This window comes from Chrysochloris asiatica, unplaced genomic scaffold (genome assembly GCF_000296735.1).
Source record: "Chrysochloris asiatica unplaced genomic scaffold, ChrAsi1.0 scaffold00116, whole genome shotgun sequence".
In the NCBI taxonomy this organism is placed as follows: domain Eukaryota; kingdom Metazoa; phylum Chordata; class Mammalia; order Afrosoricida; family Chrysochloridae; genus Chrysochloris; species Chrysochloris asiatica.
The window spans coordinates 3,837,336-3,859,988 of NW_006408634.1; the positions used below are offsets into that span (position 1 = coordinate 3,837,336).

General features: G+C 45.7%; 2 protein-coding genes across 2 annotated transcripts in view; both read right to left on the reverse strand.

Moving 5' to 3' along the window:
- Positions 1 to 242: 242 nt before the first annotated feature.
- On the reverse strand, positions 243 to 15,752 carry LOC102836482 (zinc finger protein 350-like). The gene is made up of 7 exons (XM_006868337.1): positions 15,675 to 15,752; positions 5,581 to 5,707; positions 5,278 to 5,361; positions 4,231 to 4,255; positions 953 to 1,793; positions 664 to 871; positions 243 to 358 (listed from the first exon to the last, which is right to left on the reverse strand). The coding sequence occupies exons 1-7, from the start codon at positions 15,750 to 15,752 to the stop codon at positions 243 to 245; spliced, it is 1,479 nt and encodes a 492-aa protein (XP_006868399.1).
- Positions 15,753 to 16,179: 427 nt separating this feature from the next.
- Positions 16,180 to 22,653, reverse strand: part of LOC102836861 (zinc finger protein 350-like) — a 9,693-nt gene continuing 3,219 nt past the window's right edge. The window contains exon 2 of the mRNA XM_006868338.1: positions 16,180 to 16,361. Coding sequence (XP_006868400.1) covers positions 16,180 to 16,361 — 182 coding nt within the window. The remainder of the gene's footprint in view (positions 16,362 to 22,653) is intronic.

Below are 22,653 nucleotides of genomic sequence, written 5' to 3' on the forward strand. Positions count from 1 at the left end.
AAGTTTTCAGCATTTTCTAACTCCTAAAAAAATCTGACTAAATCCGAAACAGAAATTACTCTGTATCTACGTAATCTAACGTACACAACGCATTCTTTGACTAGATTAGCTGGAAAGTCACATTTTCTGGGACATAGAATAAGACATAATTCATCACTGAAGGAATGAGCACGCTGACTGGATTAATAAGGTTTCCCTCCAGCACGCATTCTCTGTTACTTCCGGAGGGCTCACATCTGGCATCAGGCAGTCCCGTCAGAACGATGTTCCGATTTGCTAGGAGTCCGCTGTTGCTTAATGAAGACTGGGATGTTACAGAAGGCATCTGCATAGTCACTGTACTCGCAGGGCCTTTGTCCTGCAGGTTACTGGTCAGTGATGAGCTGAGACTTGCTGCAGAGAGGACTTCCATCTTGCCTGAACCTGCATGTTTCTCGCGTGTGTGCATTAATTTATGGTTAAAACGGTCAAGTGTGGAGTCAAAGCTTTTTCCACACATGTTGCAGACACAGGGTCTGTTTCTTATATGCATCCTTTTATGTAAATTTAGCTGTTTCTTTTGGTAGAAAGCCTTCCCACATTCAGTGCATTGAAAGCATCTCTCTACTTTCTGTGGTCTCTGATGTGCTGTGAGCCATGAGTTCTTAAGAAGGACTTTGGCACCGTCAGTGGCTGTGAAGGACACCTGTCTCGTATGATGAGCTCGCTGGTGAACAACGAGACTCAACTCGCGGATGAAGCATTTCCCACATTCACTGCAAGTATAGGGTCTCTCTCCTGTATGAATGCTTTTATGTAAAAGTAGTTCTTTCTTTCGGATGAAGGCTTTCCCACATTCACTGCATTTAAAGTATTTTTGGACTTTGTGGGTCTTCTGATGAATCGTGAGCCATGCTTTTTTGACAAAGACTGTGCCGCAGACTGTGCACATGTAAGATGGCTGTCTATGAGCTCGCTGATGGACAATAAGACTTAACTCGCGGCTGAAGCATTTTCCACACTCACTGCATGCACAGGGCTTCTCTCCTGTGTGCGTTTTCTGGTGCATATTAAGCCCTGATTTTGTGACAAATACTTTGCCACATTCCTGGCATTCATAAGGTTTTTCTCCCATGTGAGCTTTCTGGTGGTTAGCTAGCATGTGCTTCCTGGAGAAGGCTTCCCCACACAAACCGCAGCGATGGGGTTTCTCTACTTTATGAATTTTATGATGCACGTTGAGCTTGGATTTCATGGCAAACTCTTTGCCATATTCTGTGCTTTTATAAGGCTTTTCTACAGTGTGCGCTTTCTGATGCTCCGTGAGCAAGTACTTTTTGGAGAAAGCTTTCCCACACAGACTGCATCGATGGGGTTTCTCTCCTGTGTGCAGCATCTGATGGTTCATGAGCACAGACTTCCAGAAGAAGGCTTTCCCACATTCACTACACACATGCGCTTTCTCTGCCGTGAGACTTTCCTGGTGCTTCGTAAGTCGGGACTTTGTGTTGTTGAAGTTCTGACAATCAGGGGATTTAAATTCAGTAGGAAACTGCTCAGAGTTAGCATGGGGAAAGAGTGCCTCATTTCTATTAAACTGGACAGCGTTCTTTATTTCATATCGTCTTCTCTGACTGATTAATGTTAAAATCGATTTCACCGTTTTACCACGTAAGTCTAACTTTCTATGATCTTGCCTTACAGCAAAATGACTTTGGTCCTGATGAACACTATTTTCAAATTCATTAATTTCCCCGCACTGTTCCTCTGTATTTACCCCGCTGTCACGCTGCAGAGACCCCAGCAGATGGTCACTAACTTTCTGGTTTTCTGGAAAAGAAGAGAATTGGAAATCCATCCATGATCCTGAACTGCAGTAAAGCTCTGCTTAAAGATGTTTTGATGAGAGGTGGCTCTTTAGTGACAAAGCTATGAAGTCAGGGTAAACAAAGCTTCATGTATTTAATGTTTGTTCCACACTGGTTAAAAACACAACAATGTCAACAACCCAAAAGATGAAAGTAATTAGTGCAGATAAAAGATTAAATAATATATAATTAATCAATATATACTTGACTGTTCTTCGATAAGACCTTGCAAAACATACAGACTATAAAATATACATACGTAAGTCACTCTGTGCAGTGGGTCATAAAGGTTAAAGCAACACCTGATCCAAACAGGGAAAGAAGAGATTCCCACAAATCCTTATTAAATGACAACTATGTACCAGGAAAAGGAGCTCTGTTAGCGTAGTGGTTACGAATCGGGCTGCGAACCACAAGGTCAGCAGTTCAAAACTACCAGCTGCTCCGCGGGAGAAAGATGAGGCGTTCTGCTCCCGTAAAGATTTACAGCCTCGGAAACCCTGTACAGGGTCGCTATGGGTCAGAACCGACTCCACGGCACATAACAATAACATGTACCAGGGATGGTACTAATGTTAGGGATAAGCACACACATTTCTCATGTTGAAGGAGCTGGAGTGAAATGAGTTCCTATATGTGGGCTTCTGTCTTGGTCCTTTGGGAAAACAGCTTGAGTTTTCCCCCTAAGCCTTGAGGTGTGACCTTTGCCACGGTTTTGTACCCCAGAGGGTTTCTTACTTTTGTTTGGATTGATTGACATTTCCCGGGTAAGGAACAACTTATGGTTTGATACTTTTCGTCTGGCTCTGGGCTGTAGCCTGATCTGTGACTGGTCTAAGGTCGGTCACATGACTATGGAAATGAAGTTTCTGTAGCAAATAAAAGTCCTGGTGTGTCCCCCATACACAGAGTAGACAGGGATGGGCAACTTGGACATTGGCTACCCAAAATGGGGGGAACTACAAAGGCAAGAAGTGACTGGCTTACAAGCTTTCAAGTGGGCGGGGCTGATGAAAGGAAGTACAGATAGGTCTCTTGTGATACCATAGTGAATAATTGTTATCAGGACTGTTTGTGAGGGTTGGAAATGTACAGGTAGATGTTTTGTAGCAAGGAGGGGAGTGATTAACTTTTCAGTCTAGGAACAGCGGTCCCTGGGAGAAGAGCGGAGAGCAGAACCCTACCCAGAGAAGCAGTGATGCCTGAGATGGAGGCAGAGATGATGACGTGGAGAGATGGAGCAGCTGGGGACTTTAGACCCAAAGAGGGAGAGGGACTGTATGCTAACGACCGGAGGGCAGCCTTGTAGTGTATATACCCTCTGGTTGGTTGATGATGCATGGAGGGGATTGTAACCATGGCAATGAAACAAAATACGATAGGATGAATATAAAGCTAACGTTCTCCCATGTGAACTATCACCTAATTCACAATAAAACATTAAAATAAAAATAAAATGTCCTGGTGTGGCACTGGCGGTTTATGCACTGGACTGCAAGGGCGGTTTGAGCCTCAAGGTCGGCGGTTCAAGCTCCCCAGCCGCTCCTCAGAAACCCTGTACAGGGTCATTATGGTTGGAACCCATTAGAAGGCACTTAACAACAAACAACAACAGTATGCAAATGAAGTCTTTGTGACTTACCAAGATGGGACTGATCAATCTGTGGATCCTGGCAGAAGGGTCATGGCTTGAAATCGAGAAGAATTTGTTTATATATGCATCCAACACCACCGCGGGAAGCACACAGACTCAGAGGTAAAAAGAGCACAGAAAAGAAAAGGAGCAGGAGGTGGCCCACCATGCTCCAGGAAGAGCCGGACCAAGCTGAGCGCTGTAACGTGCGGGGACCCACCATGCTCCAGGAAGAGCTGGACCAAGCTGAGCGCTGTAACGTGCGGGGACCCACCATGCTCCAGGAAGAGCCGGACCAAGCTGAGCGCTGTAACTTGCGGGGACCCACCATGCTCTGGAAAGAGCTGAAACAATGTGAGCGCTGTAACGCGCAGGGACCCACCATGCTCCGCGAAGAGCTGGACTGAGCTGAGCGCTGTAACACTGAAGACTCGCCTGGCAGGGGCCTAGCAGCAGAGTCTGTGGTCCGAGCCGAAAGCAGCTGGGAGAGCAAAGCCACGCCGCTACACTGGCTAGAAGCGGGCTCCGTCAGCAGCAGAGAGACCAAGGAAGCCCAAAGGCAGCTTGTTCCTGAAATCAGCCCTTCTTTCTTCTGTAGATCACCATCGAACTCAGTCAAAATACGAAGCTCACATTTATTAGAAACCTCCTGGCGTCAACACTGCGACCCTTGGTCTACTTACGCCATTCTCTTCTATTTCTAAAGAAGGCGGGACAGAAGGAGCCCCAGAGGAGGTTACAACAGGACACAGAAGCATGTCATCTGTACAAGCAGCTGCGACACTGGCTGTGGCTTTGCCACCTCCCTGCTCCCGCTACACCTGCACCAGTGAGGAAACCGCAAGAACAGGAGGGACCTTTCAGGACGAAGGCCTTGCACACGAGCAACATTCAAGGTAACAAAGAGATGATTCGAAGGGAAGCTGTGCAGGACTAGAACCTAAACATATACGGTTGTCTTAAAAGGAACACGATTCTAGCTCCTTGGGAGATATCTTGGTGTCAGCAAAGTAAGTAAAACACTGGGATTAAAGTCTATTTACAGTCCCTGAGTAAATGCAAACAGTTAACACCCTCAGCTGCTAAACAAAAGTTGGAAGCACACCAAAGGCTGAGCAACTTCCTTCCAAAATGGGCCACTGAAAAGTCTATAGAGCACACTTCTCCTGTGACCACACGGAAGGCTGGCATGAGTCCGAGTCGAATCAATGGAAACAGACTAAAGTGTACAAGAGACAATAAATACCACAGGACATGCCAACGGACAGTCTCCTGGAGCAAAGAGAAGCTGGACTCATTGAAATGAAGGCTTAGGAAAACCAACGACAAAGTGGAAACTGAGCATTTGGAGAACTTTAGATTGAAGGTAAATTGAAAATACGGAAGCAGCTAAAGGCACAGGGAAAACCCAGTTTGCTGTGGGGGGCAAGAACTCCATAGTGGGAGTGGATGTTAGGAAAGGAAATCAGTATTACCCAATGGGGGAGAGGAGATGCCGGGCTTTGTACACTGTTATAGACTCCAAGGTCTCTCTCTCTCTGGAAGGTGGGACACAAAGAAGTGGTGAAAGGTCTCAGAATCCTGGAGAAAAGACACCTACACAAACAAAAATAACCAAAAAACCAAGAATCTGATCTCAGAGGAGGCAAAGGAGCACATTGTTCTCTAAAATCAACAACGAGAGAGGCTCCAAAGGGGAGAGACAGCTTTCAAGGCTTCAACGCGCTCTCTTACTAGGATGGGACTCGCACAGCCTCCCCAACGTGATAGTTTCTGTTTGCTCACCTGAAAAGGTACGACGGTGGAGCCCATCTTCTATAGTCCAGGGTGGTTCTCCTCGTTCCAACGTGGACAGTGCATCTGGTTTGCTCAGCTGGTACCCTGCTCATGGAAAAACCACAGGAGACTTGGACACAAGAAACTGGATTTGAGTGTGTGAAGACGGCACAACGCTAGTTTAGGACAAACCAGGGTCAGAGCACAGACTGAGACTCTTAACACTTTAGAGGCCCGCAGACAAGTCAAAGCTTTTAGTTGCTGAGAAATGAAAGGTCACCCTGACTGGACACCCTCTGAGAGACACAGTGGAGCTGTCCTCACCCAGGGACACCAGGTGGCTGTAGTTCTCCAACATCACGTCCCGGTACAGGGCCTTCTGAGCAGGGGCCAGGAGCTGCCACTCCTCCCGGGTGAACTTCACAGTCACGTCCTCCAATGTCAGCGAATCCTGTTACAACAGGGTCCAGTTTAATGAAGTGATTTTCTTTTGATGATAAAAATGAAATGTAAAAGCAGCAGTTCGGTTCGTTTCCTCTATACAGACTGTAGCTAAATACCTAAAGTTGTTTCTTAAAAAATATCTTACAGATGGAGCAGCTGGGGACTCCAGACCCAGAGAGGGAGAGGGCATGTGTGCTGATGACCGGGGAGCAGGCTTTGCAGGGTATACCCTTTGGTTGGTTGATGATGCATGGAGGGGATTGTAACCATGGCAATAAAATGATATACGATAGGATGAATGTAAAGCTAGTGTTCTCCCATGTAAACGATCACATAATTCACAATAAAACATCAAAAAAAAAAAAAAAAATATATATATCTTACAGAAAAAGCAAAGTCATAGCAAAATATAATTGTACGTTCAATCATTCATCCAATGAAATGTTTCTGTGCTGTGAGTAAGACAGCGGAGCACCTTGGGGCAGGCGGCTTGCTGGCAGCAAGGCTTGTCTCTGGGCATGCCATCGGGGGTAATGCAGGACTCATGGCACCAGAGCTGAGCACCTTTGGGCCACGGCTTACTGGCAAAGCGGAGTGGCTGTGGGCATTTTCAACAGAGCTAAGAGTTTGTAAAGGAGCTCTGGTAGCGCAGTGGTTACAAATTGGGCTGCGAACTGCAAGGTCAGCAGTTCGAAACTACCAGCAGTTCCATGGGAGAAAGATGAGGCTTTCTGCTCCCATAAAGATTTATAGCCTCGGAAACCCTGTACAGGGTCACTATGAGTCGGAACCGACTCCACGGCACATAACAACAACAAAGAGTTTGTAACATTTGTCTGAGCAGGGCAGCAGCCAAGGGGCTGCGTGGCTGAGAGGCCAAGGCCCAGAGACAGGCATCCCTGTGGACGTGGCTGAGAGCAGGCTGTCCTGATTGAAGAACTATCCTGAGTATTAGGATCTACAACTGTAAGCAGTAACTTCTCTAATAAACCCCTGAACTGTGAGTGTTGTCCGTCAGCTCTGAGTGACCACCGCAATGAGCCACTGGGCCCAGCAGAGAAGCAGAGTGCACTGTGGGAATGGTGGACGACATCTGACTTCAGTCTCATAGGAAGCAGCTCCTCCTCCCCCACCTAGAAAGTTAGAGGAGTCAGAGGTCTTCCCAACAGTGAGAAAACACATTCTGGTTCCGGAAATTCAGCCACCTTTTTGTGGCATGTCTGTAAGAGCAACACTAGGACATCACACATACTCTTCTCCGGGTTTATGCAGTAACAGCATCTTGGGTAACTGCTGTTGGTGTTAAGTGATGTCAGGTCAGTTTTGACCCGTAGCGACCTTGTATAGGGTTTCCGAGGAGCAGTTGGTGAGCTTGAACCGCCAACTTCGCAGTTCAAACAGCTTTGCAGTCTGGCACATTAGCCCACAGCACCATAGGTATGTATTAACAATACACACATCATGCATGGAGTAACACACACATACATACACATCATGTATGAAGTAGACACGATTAACCATTAAAAGAAGGAGATGTGAACAAAAGCACATGAAGAGAGAACTTCATTTCTGGTATGTGCACATGATTAGGGTTTTAGTCTTTTGCCATGAAAATGTATCCATGAGTCATTTGTGTAATTAAAGATGAATAATAAAGGCAACCCAAGCAGGTAAACTGGATAGGGGAGAGACTGCGTTCATTCGTAAGACAAACGTAGAGTTCTAGCGTCAATCCTACACGGTTCAGGAACCCACCCATTACCAAATGGCAGTCCTTCCAGCAACCCAATGCCTAATGCCACGGCTCTGCTCAAACACAGCTTCACCGAAAAACGCTCCAACCTCCTAGCATCTTTACGCTGAATTCCTGAAGGAATTCAGGAATGAGTCCATCGGTTCACTTGTGCTGGTGTGGTCTATTCCCACAGGGGCCCATGAGGGACCTGAAGACACAGTCATCGAAAACGTGCTGTTGCATCTCAGAGAATTTTGTTCTGGGCACCACCCACCATGTCACCTCTTGGAAGAACTGTCAAAGAAACCTTCTCACAAACAGTCCAATGAAATACTAAAATCTGCTAAGAAGTTGCTTTCTTTCTCCTTAAATCAGTGACACTGGGGACAATGTAATGATTTGTCAGTGAGACATGAAGTGTAAACTGACAGCTAATACAACCCACAGATCTATCTGTCACACATCATATTCCAGTGCCAGTAATCTAATGCTAACCCGATCAATAAGATTTCCGATCCTGCTTTACCTGATATTCAAGTCAGAATCTGAAGTGTATTTCTCCCAAGCTCCTACAATTCTAAACACACCCTTTTCAGATGAACTATTTTATTTATTATATTATATTATATATTTATTCAGTGCTATTTTACAGGACTCCTGTGTAGCGTCTTTGGGTCAGCACTGGACTACAAACCAGAAGGCTGGCAGTTTAAACTCACCAGCCGCTCCTTGGAAACCCTATGCAGGGTCGCTATGAGACAGAACCAACTCATCGGCACTTAACAACAACACACTTATTAAGTAGGGAACATAGAAAGTCACAAAAATAAAGCAAAAGCCACCTGGATCTCCATCATTTTCTTTTGTTTTCAGCAAACGGCCAGTAACTTGGATGCTCTGTTTTTGAGTCTCCTGGGTTAACTGTTCAGAAATCTCCTCATCTGATGAAGGGTGTTCCCAGAAATGACAATATTCCAATCCTGGAGCCTCGTCCTCATTCCTTCAGGTGGTTCTCTTGCTACTGAGGAGTTAGGACCTGTAGGCTGATGGAAAAATTCAGTGTGAGGGGGGAGATGGTGTCACCCTCTCTGCACTCAGCCTGACCAAAGGCACTCGTTACTGCCGACTGCCCCTTTCTCCAGTGATCAGAACAGCTTGCACACCTCAGCAATACAGCAGATACAGGATTTGCAGAGACAGGGGCAATCTTTTCAAATGATGGTGCTTGGGCAATCAGATGTACCTATAAAAGAAAAACGGAAAATAGTAAGATTGATCCTATCTCACAATAGACACAAAAATCAACATGACGTTAACTGTGACCTCAATGAGAAAGGCACATCAGTAGAGCTTTAGAAAGGGAAGATGACATTACAGTACAGACCCGCATTTTAAATAGGCCAATAAAGCTCTAGTTTACAGTGAAGAGGTGCTCTGGGAGCGTAGTGGTTACAAATCGGGCTGTTAACCTCAAGGTCAGCAGTTCGAAACTACCAGCCGTTCCGCAGGAGAAAGTCAGGAAAGCTGAGTCCTGAGAAGGAAATACACAAGCACATTTACTGTCATCTGGAAATATGCACCTCGCTAAATAAATGACAATGATTAGCCACAGGGCAGAACAATGAACCAAGGACTGCCAGCTCTTCCGGTGAAGACCAGGACGGTCATCACCGTGGGGTGCGGGGACCTGATACAGCTGGGGACCGTGGTGTCCACTATGCTCCTTCTCGTTATCTAAACAATGCTTGTACTGTTGCCATTTCTTTACGATAAATTTAGAAAAATTAGTAAAGAAAAAAAAGGGACCAATATCAAAGCTTGTTCTTTGACCAGACGAATAATTCTGCAGACTGGTATTCAAGTGATCACAACAGAAAGGGAAGTATGGGAACAGAGACTAGAAGGGGTCAGGGGGAGCTATGACCCAGATCAGACTGAAATCATGACACAAACCTCTTTTTATCATCACACTGAAGTCCTAGATAAATGTGTAATGTTATGTATGACGTTACCTCCTAGAAAGTTACTGACTCTAGTCAACGTGTAGCAAGTGAATTCTATCAGTAGGCAACAAGACAAAGATGTATACCCTAACTAACACCCACCCTGCTTTCCTATTTTGTATTGAGGGACTGAGCCAATGCAGTACAAAAAAAGCAGCAGCAAACATTAGAAAACAGGAAAGAACACTATCATTGTTAGATTATGATCTTCAACATGGAAAAAGAAATTCAAAGACTTGCCTAACTAAAAGAGAACCTCCCAGCACACTTGCACCCACGCACACACACACACGTGTACACATGCGCACACACAGATTCCCATACACTCACTCCCACGCCAACCCTCTCCCTACCTGCCCCTGGGAACGTGAACCACAATGGCCAGCAGAGTCAGGGGTAATGCTGACCCAGGGGGCAATGGCGCCTTACTGTGGCCTCCTTTATCTGCATTGAGGGGACGGAGAATCAAAAATCAGTTCTGATTCCTACGAGGCAGAGGGCAGGCAGCACGCCTCCACTCTCAACGTTTTTACCCATTCAGACACCAACCAACCCCCCAGGACACACTCGACTTTTCTACAGGGCTCGATAATCCACAGACCAGTCACGTCTATGGAGTTCACAGGGAAGTGGTGGTGTTGCGTGATTTCTAGTCGGTTCCTACTCATAGCAACCCTGTGTAGGCTTTCCTAGGCTACACATCTACCGGAGCAGAAAGCCTTCTCTTTCTCCCACTAGGATGGACTAGGTTACAATTCAGACTCAGGAAGGGCTCAGGATACAGCAGCTTCTCTGCAGTCCCCATGGGCAGGCCTCTCTCTAGCCTCTGCTACACAGTCCTCAGTCCCTCCGTCCAGTCTGGCCTCGGGCCTGCTTAGGAATTGGCACTCTTTTAAGCCTAGCAGGATAGTCACACTGACCAAGCCCCTCATTAGGGTTCCATACACCGTATTTGCAAGGTCCCACCCATACAACAGTCGCATTCACCTCTCTGTGGCACTGTAGGATAAGCACTGGACCACAAGGTTGGTTTGAAGTATAAGGTTGGTGCTTCAAACCCACCAGCAGCTCCTCAGAGACCCTATAAAAGTCACTGAGTCAGGACCGACTTGACAGCACTTACCAACAACAATCCAATCTCCTCGGTGGGCCATAAGCACCTTACTTATGTAGTTCTACCCAGTCCTGGTGCGGCACACTGGAGGACAGCCGCTGGACTGCTAATTGCAAGGTTGATGGTTCAAATCCAGCAGCTGCGCCTTGGAAACCTTATGCAGGGTCACTGTGAGTCAGAACCAACTCCATGGCACTTACCAACCACCACGAGCACCCAACCTTTTGGTGGGAGTTACAAGACACCACAGGTGTTGGTAATAGGTGCTGTGGGGTCAGTCCTGACTCATGAGCAACAGAACGAAGCACTGTCCACTCCCCCCAGCCTGGCCCCAGTCCTGTGCCAGCCTAATAATTGTCGCTATGTTTGAGCCCACTGTTGCTGCCATTGTACCAGTCCATCTTGTTGGGGGTTTCCCTCTGTTTCACTGACCCCTAACTATACCAAGCATGATGTCCCTCTCCAGGAATTGGTCCCTCTTGACATTATGTCCGAAGAATGAGAGGGAAAGTCTCAGCATCCTCCCTTCTAAGGAGCGCTGCGGCTAAGACAGCTTTGTTCTTTCTGGAATCAGGTGGTACTCTCAGCATCTTCCCCATCACTGTAATTCACACGCATTGTTTAGTCTCCAGTCTTCCTTAGTCATTGTCTAACGTTTGCCTCCATAGTGGTGGTGGTGTAGTGTCAAGTTGGGTCCAACTCCTAGTCACCCTGTATCAGGTTGCAAAGGCCAGAAAGCTTCATGGGAACAGACAGTCTCATATTTCTCCCACAGATCCACTGGTGGATTCAAACTGCTGACCTTGTAGTTAGCAGCCCAATGAGTAAGCCACTACACCAGTAGGGTATGTTGTTGTTGTTGTTGTTGTTGTTCAGTGCCAGCGAGTCAATACCGACTCATAGCGACCCTGTGCCCAACAGAACGAAGCACTGCGGGTCCTGGGCCATTTTTCCCTCCTGAGCACAATTGAATGTTCTAGAACGCCATTCTTCACAATGTTAGCCACACTTTGCTCCACATAATCAAATGCCTTTGTGTTGCCGATTAATCACAACTAAACATCTTTCTGGCTTTCTCTGCTTTCAGCCCAAATCCATCTGACATCAGCAATTACATCCCTTAGTTCCATGTCCTCTTTTGAATCCTGCTTAAATTTCTGGCAGTTCCCCATCAATGTCCAGCTACAACCATTTTATCTTTAGCGAAATTTTACTTGAACGCAATGTTAAAGGTATTGTTCAGGGATTTCTGCCCTTCGTTAGATCACCTTCCTTTGAATTAGGCATGCACATGGATGTCTTCCCATTGATTGTCCAGGTCGCTGTCTTCCGAGTTTCATGGCACAGGCGAGTGGGCACCTCCAGTGCCGCCTCAGCGTGCTGAAGCATTCCAACTGACACGCCATCAATTCTTGGAGCCTGGTTTGTCTCCAAGGCCTTCAGTGCAGCTTGGCCTCCTTCCTTCAGTCCCATCAGTTCTTGATCACATTACCTCTTACCACAGCTGAGCATGGAGCAATGCTTTTTGGTACCGTGACTCTGTGTATTCCTTCCATCTTCGCTTGATTCTTCTGCATCGTTCAGTATTTTGCCCACAGATTCTTCAATACTGCAACCCGAGGCTTGACTTTTTTCTTCAGTACTGTCAACTTGAGAAATGCGGAGCATGTTCTTCCCTTTTGGTATTCTAACTCCAGGTCTTTGCACATTTCATTATAATACTAATGCATCTTGAGCTGCCCTCTGAAATTTACTGTCCAGCTCTTTTATTTCATCATTTCTTCCAGTTGCTTTAGCTTCTCTATGCTCAAGAGCAAGTTTCAGAGTCTGTTCTGACATCCATTTTGGTCTTTTCTTTCTTGCTCCTGTTTTAAAGGTCCTTTTGCTTTCTTCCTGTATGATGTTCTTGATGTCATCCCACAACTCTTCTGGTCTTCAGTAATTAGTGTCTAATGCATGACACTTATTCTTGGTGGCCTCTAACTACAGGTGGTATGTATTTACACTCGCAGGGACTTGTTTTAATCTTCTATAACTTCAGTCTGAACTAGCATATAAGTAATCGACAGTCTGTTCCACAGTCAACCCCTGGCTTTTGTTTTGGCTGATAATATTGAGTTTTTCCATTGTCTTTTCCCACACATGTAGTCAAATTGATTCCTGTGTATTCCATCTGCTGAGGTCCACATGTATAGTCACCTTTCATGCTTTTGAAAAAAGGTATTTGCTATGAATAAGTCATTGGTCTTGCAAAATTCTACCATGTAGTCTCCTGCATCATTTCTATGGTTGTTGTTATGAAGTGCCATCGAGTCAATTCTAACCCATAGCAATCCTGTGTAGGGTTTCCGAGGAGCAGCTGGTGAGCTTGAACCACTAACCTTGCAGTTCAAACAACTTTGCAGTCTGACACATTAGCCCACAGCGCCACACCAGGACTCCATTTAGTTACCCATTTATTTTAACCAGAAAGAAGGCAAATAAAGGAAGGTTTCAGAGAATTCCCAGCAAGGGCAATCCATTGTCTCCAGACACATGCTGCTCCATCTCCTGTGACCATATGTTCTCAGTCCACGGTTCCCGTCTTCTAGTGTCCCTGACCTCAGTGACCAGCCATGACCTTGGACCTTGATGTACAGACAGCATTGATACAATAAGTAAACGTGTAGAACTGTATCAGACCACACCTGCTTCTTGAAGTCAGTTCATCGGGTGTCGTGGGGCCGGTGTGCCTCTACTTGCCTGGATATTTTGAAAAAAAAACAGAAGTATCTTGACTGATTGGACTTTTTTCAGAAACCAGAGTCAAAATGTCCAGCCAAGTTCTTTGTTCCACAGTAAGACACACACATGGAGTCCTGGGGTGGCGCTGGGAGTTAATGCGCCAGACTGCAAAGCCGTTTCAACTGCAAGGTCGGTGGTTCAAGCTCACCAGCAGCTCCTCGGAAACCCTATACAGGGTCGCTATGGGTTGGAACCGACTCGATGGCCCTTAACAACAATAACATGACACACAAGAATTTTCTAATAAACTGGGGTATGGGTCATCCTGCCAGAGCTGAGTAATTAACAAGATAGACATTCTGTCAACAAAGGGAAACGTGTGCATGTCTGTGACCTTTCGCGGGTCCATAGAAGCCAGAAGGCCAGACTTCGTCTCTCATATTTTGGACATATTATCAGGAGGGACCAGTCCCTGAAGAAGGACATCATGCTTGGTCAAGTAGAAGGACAGTGAAAAAGAGGAAGGCCTTCAACAAGATGGAATGGCCCAGTGCCAGGAGCAATGGGCTCAAACAGAACAGCAATTGTCATGTTGGCACAAGACCGGGCAGTGTTTTGTTCTGTTGTTCATACGGTCACTAGGAGTCGATACCGACTCAACAGCACCTAACAACACGGTCTCTGTTGGGAACACAGTAATTCTGTACGATAGCACTAAACCATGAACCACAAGGTCGGTGTTTCAAGCCCACCAGCCACTCTGCAGGAGAAAGATGAGGCTTTCTGTTCCCACAAAGATGTAGACTCAGAAACCCTATGCTGGATCGCTATGAGTTGGAACCAAGTTGACGGCACGATAAAGCACTGGACCACAAGGTTGGTGGTTCAAATCCCCCAGTCTCTCCTCAGAACCCTATACAAGGTTGCGATGAGTCAACTGACTGGACAGCACTTAACGATACATATATTCAAACGACAGAATGCTAGTGATCAACTACCTACCTATCCAACGGCAGGAAAGCAGCCACACACACACACACACACACACACACACAGACACACACAGATACACACACAGACACACAGACACAGACACACACAGACACACACACAGAGACACACACAGAGACACACACAGACACACACACACACAGACACACACAGACACACAGAAACTGATGAGCGGGACCGGCATTTAACAACTGTCTGTACTTCATCAAGCCATGAGTTAGAGGAGAGAAAACGATTGTCTAAATCAATGTTCACAAACTACTGCCTGGGGACTGTACCAGCAAAGTTTAAACCTCACCTAACCATCAGGCAGGGTCCTGGACTTCCAAAATTTCAGTCCTTACAATTCAATGTGCTACAGACAGAGACCATCTCCATCCTGTATTAGTTCAACACCTGGACATGATATCCAGCCCTCCCCACATCACTGAGCTGCATATGAAATGCCGTACCTGATCCAGACACCGTAGCCATCATTCATACCACCTTCACCCCTGCCAGGAGGGGTGAAGAGCAAAGACCCTAGATCCTGATGATCAGACAGCCTTAATCTAGTACAAAGGCACTCTCCCCTGCCCCATATCTCATTCCTGCCAAATGTCCAATCTCAAGCCGGACATTTCTACTACTCTACAAAAGAACTGGAACATTCCCTGGGGCTAGTTTTCAGACCGCACACAACTGATGCTGGGTACAGTCACACCTCTCTCAAGAGATACTGTCGTTGATAGCTGTCATCGTGTCACCGTGACCCCATGTGAGAAAAAGTAAAACTGTACTCCCAAGTTTTCTTCTTTATAATTTCTAAGGAGTTTTGGTGGTGAAAGGAGGAGTCCTGATGGGTCAAAGGTTAAGTGCTACGCTGCCAACCAAAATCAGCACTTGGAATTCACTCAGTGGCTCTTTGAGAGAAAAGATTTGAGGATCTTCTGCTGTAAAGATGTCACACTAAGAAAAATCTATGGGGCACCTCATGGCTCAATTTTCAGCCAAGCAATAGACAAGCTAAGCAATACGTAATACAGTAGGAACAACAACATAGATTCGCACATTATAGAATGGTCATTTGATATCAAAAGGCAGCTTTTACCTAAGGACAAAGTTCAGAAGGGTTGGGAAAGGAGGAGGAATGGAAAGGCGAAACCCAGGGCGGAAGTGAGGTAGTGATGTGGGGATTGCAAGTAAGTGTATGACGGGCTGAATGCAAACCGATGAAACCTTCATTAAGTCACAGTGAAAAATGGAGGAGAAGGGAGAAGAAGCGAAAAACGTCCATGGAGGTCTTCTACTGTCACTTGGGGTCGTCTCTGGGCTGAAATCAACTCCATACACAAACCAACAGATCTCTAACGAAGAAGACCGCAAGCCTGAGGGCTGGCCTCCAAACCTCCACTTTCGGGTACAGCCCACTGCAGAACTCACGCGACACTTGGGAATCTCGTACTGGGGACCTACGAGACGGCATTCTATCCCGCCGACAGTTCAAACTTTCTCTGACCCAGTCCACTGAGGCCAACCAGAAAGAAAGAAATCGACCCCATATTAAATCACAATTTCACATTTTCTTTCCCCGTTTGTTTTTTAAACAATCATTACCCCTTCCCCCCAACACACACACCGTAAAATGCAGCCTTCTCGCTTAACCAATCCCTCGAAACTTCTGTTAGCGCTTCTTTTACTTTCTTTAAAACATTTCCCTTCGCCAACCAGCAAGCAGATAATCTACTTAATAAACTCTCCACTTAAATTTCTACATTTCAAAACCCTCCACGCTGGCGACTCTCACTTCACTGCGTCCACAACTCCTTCGTCCGACAAAATACACACTGACCTATTTTTCTCCAAAACGTTGCACCTGTATTTTCCTAGTAACGGCTTCAACTTCTTGACCCTTAGCCCGGAACCTTCGACCGGCTACGGCATCTGGCGAGGGTCAGAAAACTTCGAAGGAGCGCAAACAACAGGATTTCCGGCATTGTCTTAGGAGGCAATATGTCTGCGCCCACGTTAGGACTCCCTGGAGCCGACCATATTTGAATATCTGCCGTACGGAAGGCTGTCTGGTTTCCTGGCCCTTGAGACAAACGGGTAGATAGGTTTTCAGAGGCTCCAGCTTCACAAAGTGTGAGAATGAAAGTGGACGGCTGAAAGTAGGGCTCAGAGCAAGAATCGCCGCTTCAGGCATAAGAGCTTGCTCTGAGACCTGCTTCAGGCCGGGGCCATAAGGACAACCAGGCATGGCTAGGCAAGTCCCCAACAGAATGTCTCAAGAGACACAAATGCAGGGTAAAGAGCACACTCGTAAAACTGTCACAGTTGAAGACTCACAGGCCAGGTGGCCGGAACAGATAACAGATAAGATGAGGCCGGTAGGACTGGAAAAAGTCTTAGTACTATAGGTCACTTATGTGATGTTATGTTTAAATCTATTGGATCCTGCGGTTTCTGAATGCTCCATTGGGTAAAAGTTGTAATCCTAGTTTGCATATCCCCCTCCCATGGTGTGTCCCAAAACCCTATATAAGGTGCGGTTTGTGAACTGCTTGGGGTCGAGCTTTGGTGAGCTGATGCAGTAACACTGCTGTAACACTGCTGAACACTACACTGCCAGCCGCCACTCGACCCTAGCATGCTAGCTTGAATAAAGCCCGCCTGCTTTTGCATTATCTTTGTCTCTTGGTCTCCTTATTGGGTGGTGGTCTCCTACCCTAACAAAAGAAATCAAGGCCGGTAGTCAATTGTTTTCAGCCGGCTGGGCAGAGGAATCGATTTTTTTTTTTTTTTTTAAGTTAGGAAATGTACAAGTGGGAGTTCAAGTGTCTGTGTATAAAAAGCCCATGAATGAAATGATTAAATTACAATCTCCAGCTCCAAGTGCTGAGAATGCTAGATTTTAACGTGTAACATCCCGCAAAGAAGTCAGTCTGAAGAACTGGACTCCTAAAGCTGGCGTCGCCTCCCTTAGGCTAAAGATAAGGCTTCCAGCTGCTGTAGAAACCTTTGTTAGATAAACCTTGAAGCGAATTAAACAAGTTTTCTTGTTCATTTCTTACATCAGAAGACCCCTGTCTTTGGGAATGGAATGTGTAAGACGTGACTAAGAACTTTTGCAAAACATATAAAAGCTCTGCTCTGAACTTTCTGCAGGAATCTGTGGCTAGCATAGATTCTTCACTGGTGGTTGTTACTACTAAATGTCGTTGGTCAGTTCCAACCCATAGAGACCCGATGTAGGGTTTCTGAGGAGCGGCTGGTGGGTTTGAACCATTGGCTTTGTGGTTAGCAGTTCAGTGCTTATCCTACAGCGCCACATCAGGGGTCCTTTGTTTAGTCGTTCAATATATTTTTATTAGTCGTATAAATCACGTATTTTGTGGGTTATGTGCCGTGGAGTTGGTTCCAACTCATAGTGACCCTGTACAGGGTTTCCAACACTGTAAATCTTTACTGGAGCAGAAAGCCTCAGCTTTCTCCTGCGGAACAGCTGGTTGTTTCGAACTGCTGACCATAAGGTTCGCAGCCTGATTCTATACTTCTCTTTTATTTTGGATTATAATCCATAGCATCATTATTTTGTTGCACAAAGAATCCCAGTTTTAGCCATTGGGAGCTATTATGGGTTGGCTCCTGCATCCCTTTGACCTTCCATATTTTGTTTTGTTTTTGAAGTAATTCTCTATTTTCTGTACTCTCTTGATCTATGTACAGTTTCCTCGTGAGTGCGATGTGTCCTGGAATTCTCACTCTTCACAACTTTATCCGTAGTTTCTATGACCCACATAATGAAGCACAAGTAAGCATCTGTCTTAGCCTGGAAGCCCTTCTGAAATCTGTCCACCATGGGCGACCCAGCATCTCAGCAACCCACAAACCACCACAGTACAACAGACAGAGCAGTGCTTTCTTTCACTGGAGAGTGGTACTTAGAAACAATAAATTGGACGGCATTCTTCTTGGATCAACTATCAACGCTCACGGAAGCAGCAGTCAAGAAATCAAACGACATATTGCATTAGGCAAACCTGCTGCACAAGACCTTTTTAAAGTGTTGAAGAGCAAAGATGTCAGCTTGAGGACTAAGGTGTACCTGACCCAAGCCGTGGTATTTTCAATAACCTCATATGCATGTGAAAGCTGGACAGTGAATAAGGAAGACCATAGAAGAATTGATGTCTTTGAGTTATGGTGTTGGAGAATAGTGAAAGTGCCATGGGCTGCCAAAAGAATAAACAGATCTGTGTTGGAAGAAGTGCAGCCAGAGTGCTCCTTGGAGCCCAGGATGGCCAAACTTCGTCTCTCATACTTTGCACATATTGTCAGGAAGGACCAATCGCTGGAGAAGGATATCATGTTTGGTAAGGTGGAGGGTCAGAGAAAAAGAGGAAGACCCCCCCAACAAGATGGACTGGCCAATGGGCTCAACCAACAACAGTGAGGTTGGCCCAGGACTGGGCAGTGTTTCGTTCTGCTGTGCCTAAGGTCTTTGTGGGTTGGTACCAACTCGATTGCACCTAACAGCAACATGCTCACTGGTGTCACTTTCAGGTCTAAAGTGTGCCTGGCCCAATTTTTTTTTTTTCAATTGCCTCATATGCCTGTTAAAGCTGAGCAGTTAATAAGAACGAACAAAAAAGAATTGATGCCCTTGAATTATGGCCCTGATGGGGCACTGTAGGATAAGCACTGGACTGCAAGGTCAGTATAAGGTTGGCAATTCAAACCTACCAGCCACTCTTTGGAAACTATACAGGGTCACTATGAGTTGAATCTAACTGAATGGCCCTTAATAGCAACAGCAGAGCCCCAAGAATGAACAGATCCGTCTTGAAAGAGGCAAGTAACAATACTCAATGGAAATGATGACGACAAGACTCTGTCTTATGTACTTTGAACTTGTTATGAGGAGGAAGCAGTCCCTAGACAAAGACATCGTGCTTGGTTAAGTAAAAGGTCAATCAAAACCAGGAAGGCCCTCAGTGAGACAATGGGCACAATGACTACACAAATGGGCTCTGACAGAACAGTGCTTGTGAGCCCGGCCCAAGGCAGTGTTTCATTCTGTTGTCTGCTGGGTCACTGTGTCTGCATCAACTGACCGTGCCTAACAACAGCCTCTTGCAACGTGAAAAATCATTTCATTCAAGCCACTCATGTGGGATTTCTGTCGCAGAAGTACTAAGAAGCTATGACCAGAACTCTTCTAGTCCCTGGCCCGGTGCCTTCAACTCTCTGTATACAGCTGGCCTTCATAAAACAATAACCCTACGGTTTTCCATCCGTTCTGAGTCGTTCTAGTCAATTCTCGATCTCAAAAGTGTAGGGGGAGCCAACAGTTCACAGTGATGTTGTCTTGGGGGCTACAAATGGCAGCTGGTGTCTGAGGTTGTAGGCAGATTTGGTGTTCTGGTGGACTGTGAACTGTTAACTTGTGGGACCCAGCGTAGCTCCAGGTGGTTAGTGAGAGGAAGGAAATGCTTTACGCGAGCCCTATCCACCTGGCAAAACCTTCCGTTTCCACCCACTCCACACCAATACCTTCTTTATAACCTACATCACCAACCCGGCCCCCTTTACTTGCTTATTGTCACTAGCATGCTAACATGCTCTAAGATTCGCCATCTTTAGGGTAACAATCCTCCTCTGGACGCACACCTCCTGTTTGCTACCCATCTACCTTTCAGGCGTGTCTCAAATTCTTCTTTCTGTATCCTGCCTTTAAGTGCTAGCACCAGCCTGGCAGTCACGTGACTGAGCAACTCTGGAAGGTGATCCCCGGACACCAGCTGAGCTTTTGGATGGTTACAGCCCTAGCTAGTATCTGACTTAAACTTCGTCTAAGAGCTAGAGCCAGAACCATCCAGTGAAGACTCTTCCCAGTTCTGGACCTACTGAAATCATAAGGTAACAATGATTTAATCTCTGAAGATGAAATGTTACAAGTACAGCTGGTGTCAGAAGTGGAACAGAACCAGACCCCATACTTGATTTTGACTGATCCATACAAATTGGAGTGAGGTTACGTAGGGTTTTATTTTCTTATACAATTAGAGATCATGTTTCCTCTGGCCTGTGAAAGTTATTCAGTCTTTTCTCTTTCTCATGACCTCCAGAGTTTTGAGTACTGGGGAGGTCTTTTGTAATCTACGTTTGTATTTGTCTGACACATTTACTTGACAGATAGATGTTAGGCAATTTTGGAAAAGAACTTCTCAGTTGAAGAACTTCTCTTTCTCATCACCTTACATCTAATGGTTAAGTGCCCTCGAGTCAGTTATGACGCATAGCCACACAGTATAGGGTTTCCAAGGAGCGGCTGGTGAATCTGAACTGCCAACTTTGCAGTTCAAATTGACCCTGCGGTCCAGTGCTTTCTCAACAGTGCCACACCAGGACTCCAATATCTAATGGTACATGGTATCAAAATTACATTATCCCTTGTAGCATAGGGTTTGGCACATTTCCCCATGGTAAATTTCTTGTTTTTACTGTTCTGTAATCTTAATCTTTTCAAAACAAGTCAAAGTCCACACACAAAGGGAGGGCAATCAATTCTGCCTCCTGCTGGGGGGGAGGTATCTACATAATGAGAGTGCAACTTAAAAGTATCTATAAAGAGTATCTGTCCTTTCCCATTTATATAGGTAGTCAGTCATTCAGTGTGGGTTACAGAGATTTTAGACTGTTCTGCAAGTAGCTGTAACTGTTTCCAGAGGAGAACTCCCATCACACAGAAGATAACAATGAATCACGCTATAGTTGGAGGTGTCAGGGTCACCAAGAAAGAAGTGACTTATGCCCAGGAACTGGATGAAACAAAATGCTTTACTCAACCAGAGAAAAGACAAAGCCAAGTATGTTTCAAGTGGGTTTCAGTCTCTCAAGACCAGCAGGTCACCCCTACACATACACAAACACAGCAATGAATGCAGGAAGGATTATCTGCACATGCCCCTCTTGTGCTGCGGAACACAGACCTCCCTGACAAGAAAGTATGCAGAAAGACGCTTGGCCAGGTGCATTATCTTAGCTAATTATAATTAGCTCCTGGTAATGGGATGTGAGCTCAGAATACAAGGGGAGGACGAACGCTAGGCCACTATCTGCTATAGGATATGCTGTAGCCCAAGATCCCTACGTAAGGGTGTCTGCCCACGCTCTTAACCCAAGTTGACTGACACTTGGGTCCTATCCACAAAGTTCATTTGCAGTGCACAAGGGAAGGCAGCAGGCTGTTCTGACTGGCCCCTCGTCTATATTTTGGGTAATAAGCTGAAAGCATCATTGTTTTATTAATATGATTTCATCTTTAGCTGTTGAGTGGATTCAGATTAATTTCTGTGCCCCTTTGTCATGCCCCCCCTTTTGTTTTTAAGTAATTCTTGATTTTGTCACTCAAGATGTCCTAACCCTTTAACTACTCATTTCTCCCGAGATCCTTGGTTCGTTTTATAGGAGCGTGATATTTAGACACCAAGATCTGAACACAAGTGTGCTTACAGCTACTGGGGTGCCGCCATTCCACCCAAGTTCTCTTGGGGAATACCACTAGTAACCCATGTCTACAGACATCTGTAATATTTCTGTATCCACCTAACAATACAAGGGGGCTTTAAAAAAAATTTTTTTTTTTCAGGGTAAATTCCATTACCTTAACGGTTTTTTAAAAATGTTTCCACAAACTTTTTGATGCCCCATTATAAATGTAAATATATTTGTTATATTGTCACATTCGGAGTCCTGCTGTGGCACTGTAAGATAAGCACTAGACTGCAAGGTTGGTTTGAACTGCAAGGTCTGTGGCTCAAACTCACCAGCTGCTCTTTGGAAACTGTACAGGGTTGCTAAGAGTCAGAACTGACTCGATGGCGCTTAGCTACAAGCAACAATTGTTATATTCAGCTCTAATTCAGCACCAGGCTCATTATAAACCCTCCTCCTAGGTTAGCTGTAACTGCCTTCTCTGAGAACATTATAGACCCACCTCCTAGGTTAGCTGTAACTTCCTTCTCTGAGAACATTATAGATCCTCCTCCTAGGTTAGCTGTAACTTCCTTCTCTGAGACCATTATAGACCCGTCTCCTAGGTTAGCTGTAACTGCCTTCTCTGAGAACATTACAGACCCACCTCCTAGGTTAGCTGTAACTTCCTTCTCTGAGAACATTATAGACCCTCCTCCTAGGTTAGCTGTAACTTCCTTCTCTGAGACCATTATAGACCCTCCTCCTAGGTTAGCTGTAACTGCCTTCTCTGAGAACATTATAGACCCACCTCCTAGGTTAGCTGTAACTGCCTTCTCTAAGAACATTACAGACCCTCTGCCTAGGTTAGCTGTAACTGCCTTCTCTAAGAACATTACAGACCCTCT

Excerpts from the sequence above, each read along its gene's own strand:
- LOC102836482 (XM_006868337.1), bottom strand. The coding sequence starts at position 15,752 with ATGCCGTCTCGTAGGTCCCCAGTACGAGATTCCCAAGTGTCGCGTGAG. Across the intron at positions 4,256-5,277 it reads AGAAGATGGGCTCCACCGTC|CTGCTTGTACAGATGACATG; the intron begins GTACCTTTTCAG and ends CCAGTGTCGCAG. Across the intron at positions 359-663 it reads GTCCTTCACAGCCACTGACG|GACAAAGGCCCTGCGAGTAC; the intron begins GTGCCAAAGTCC and ends AGTAACCTGCAG.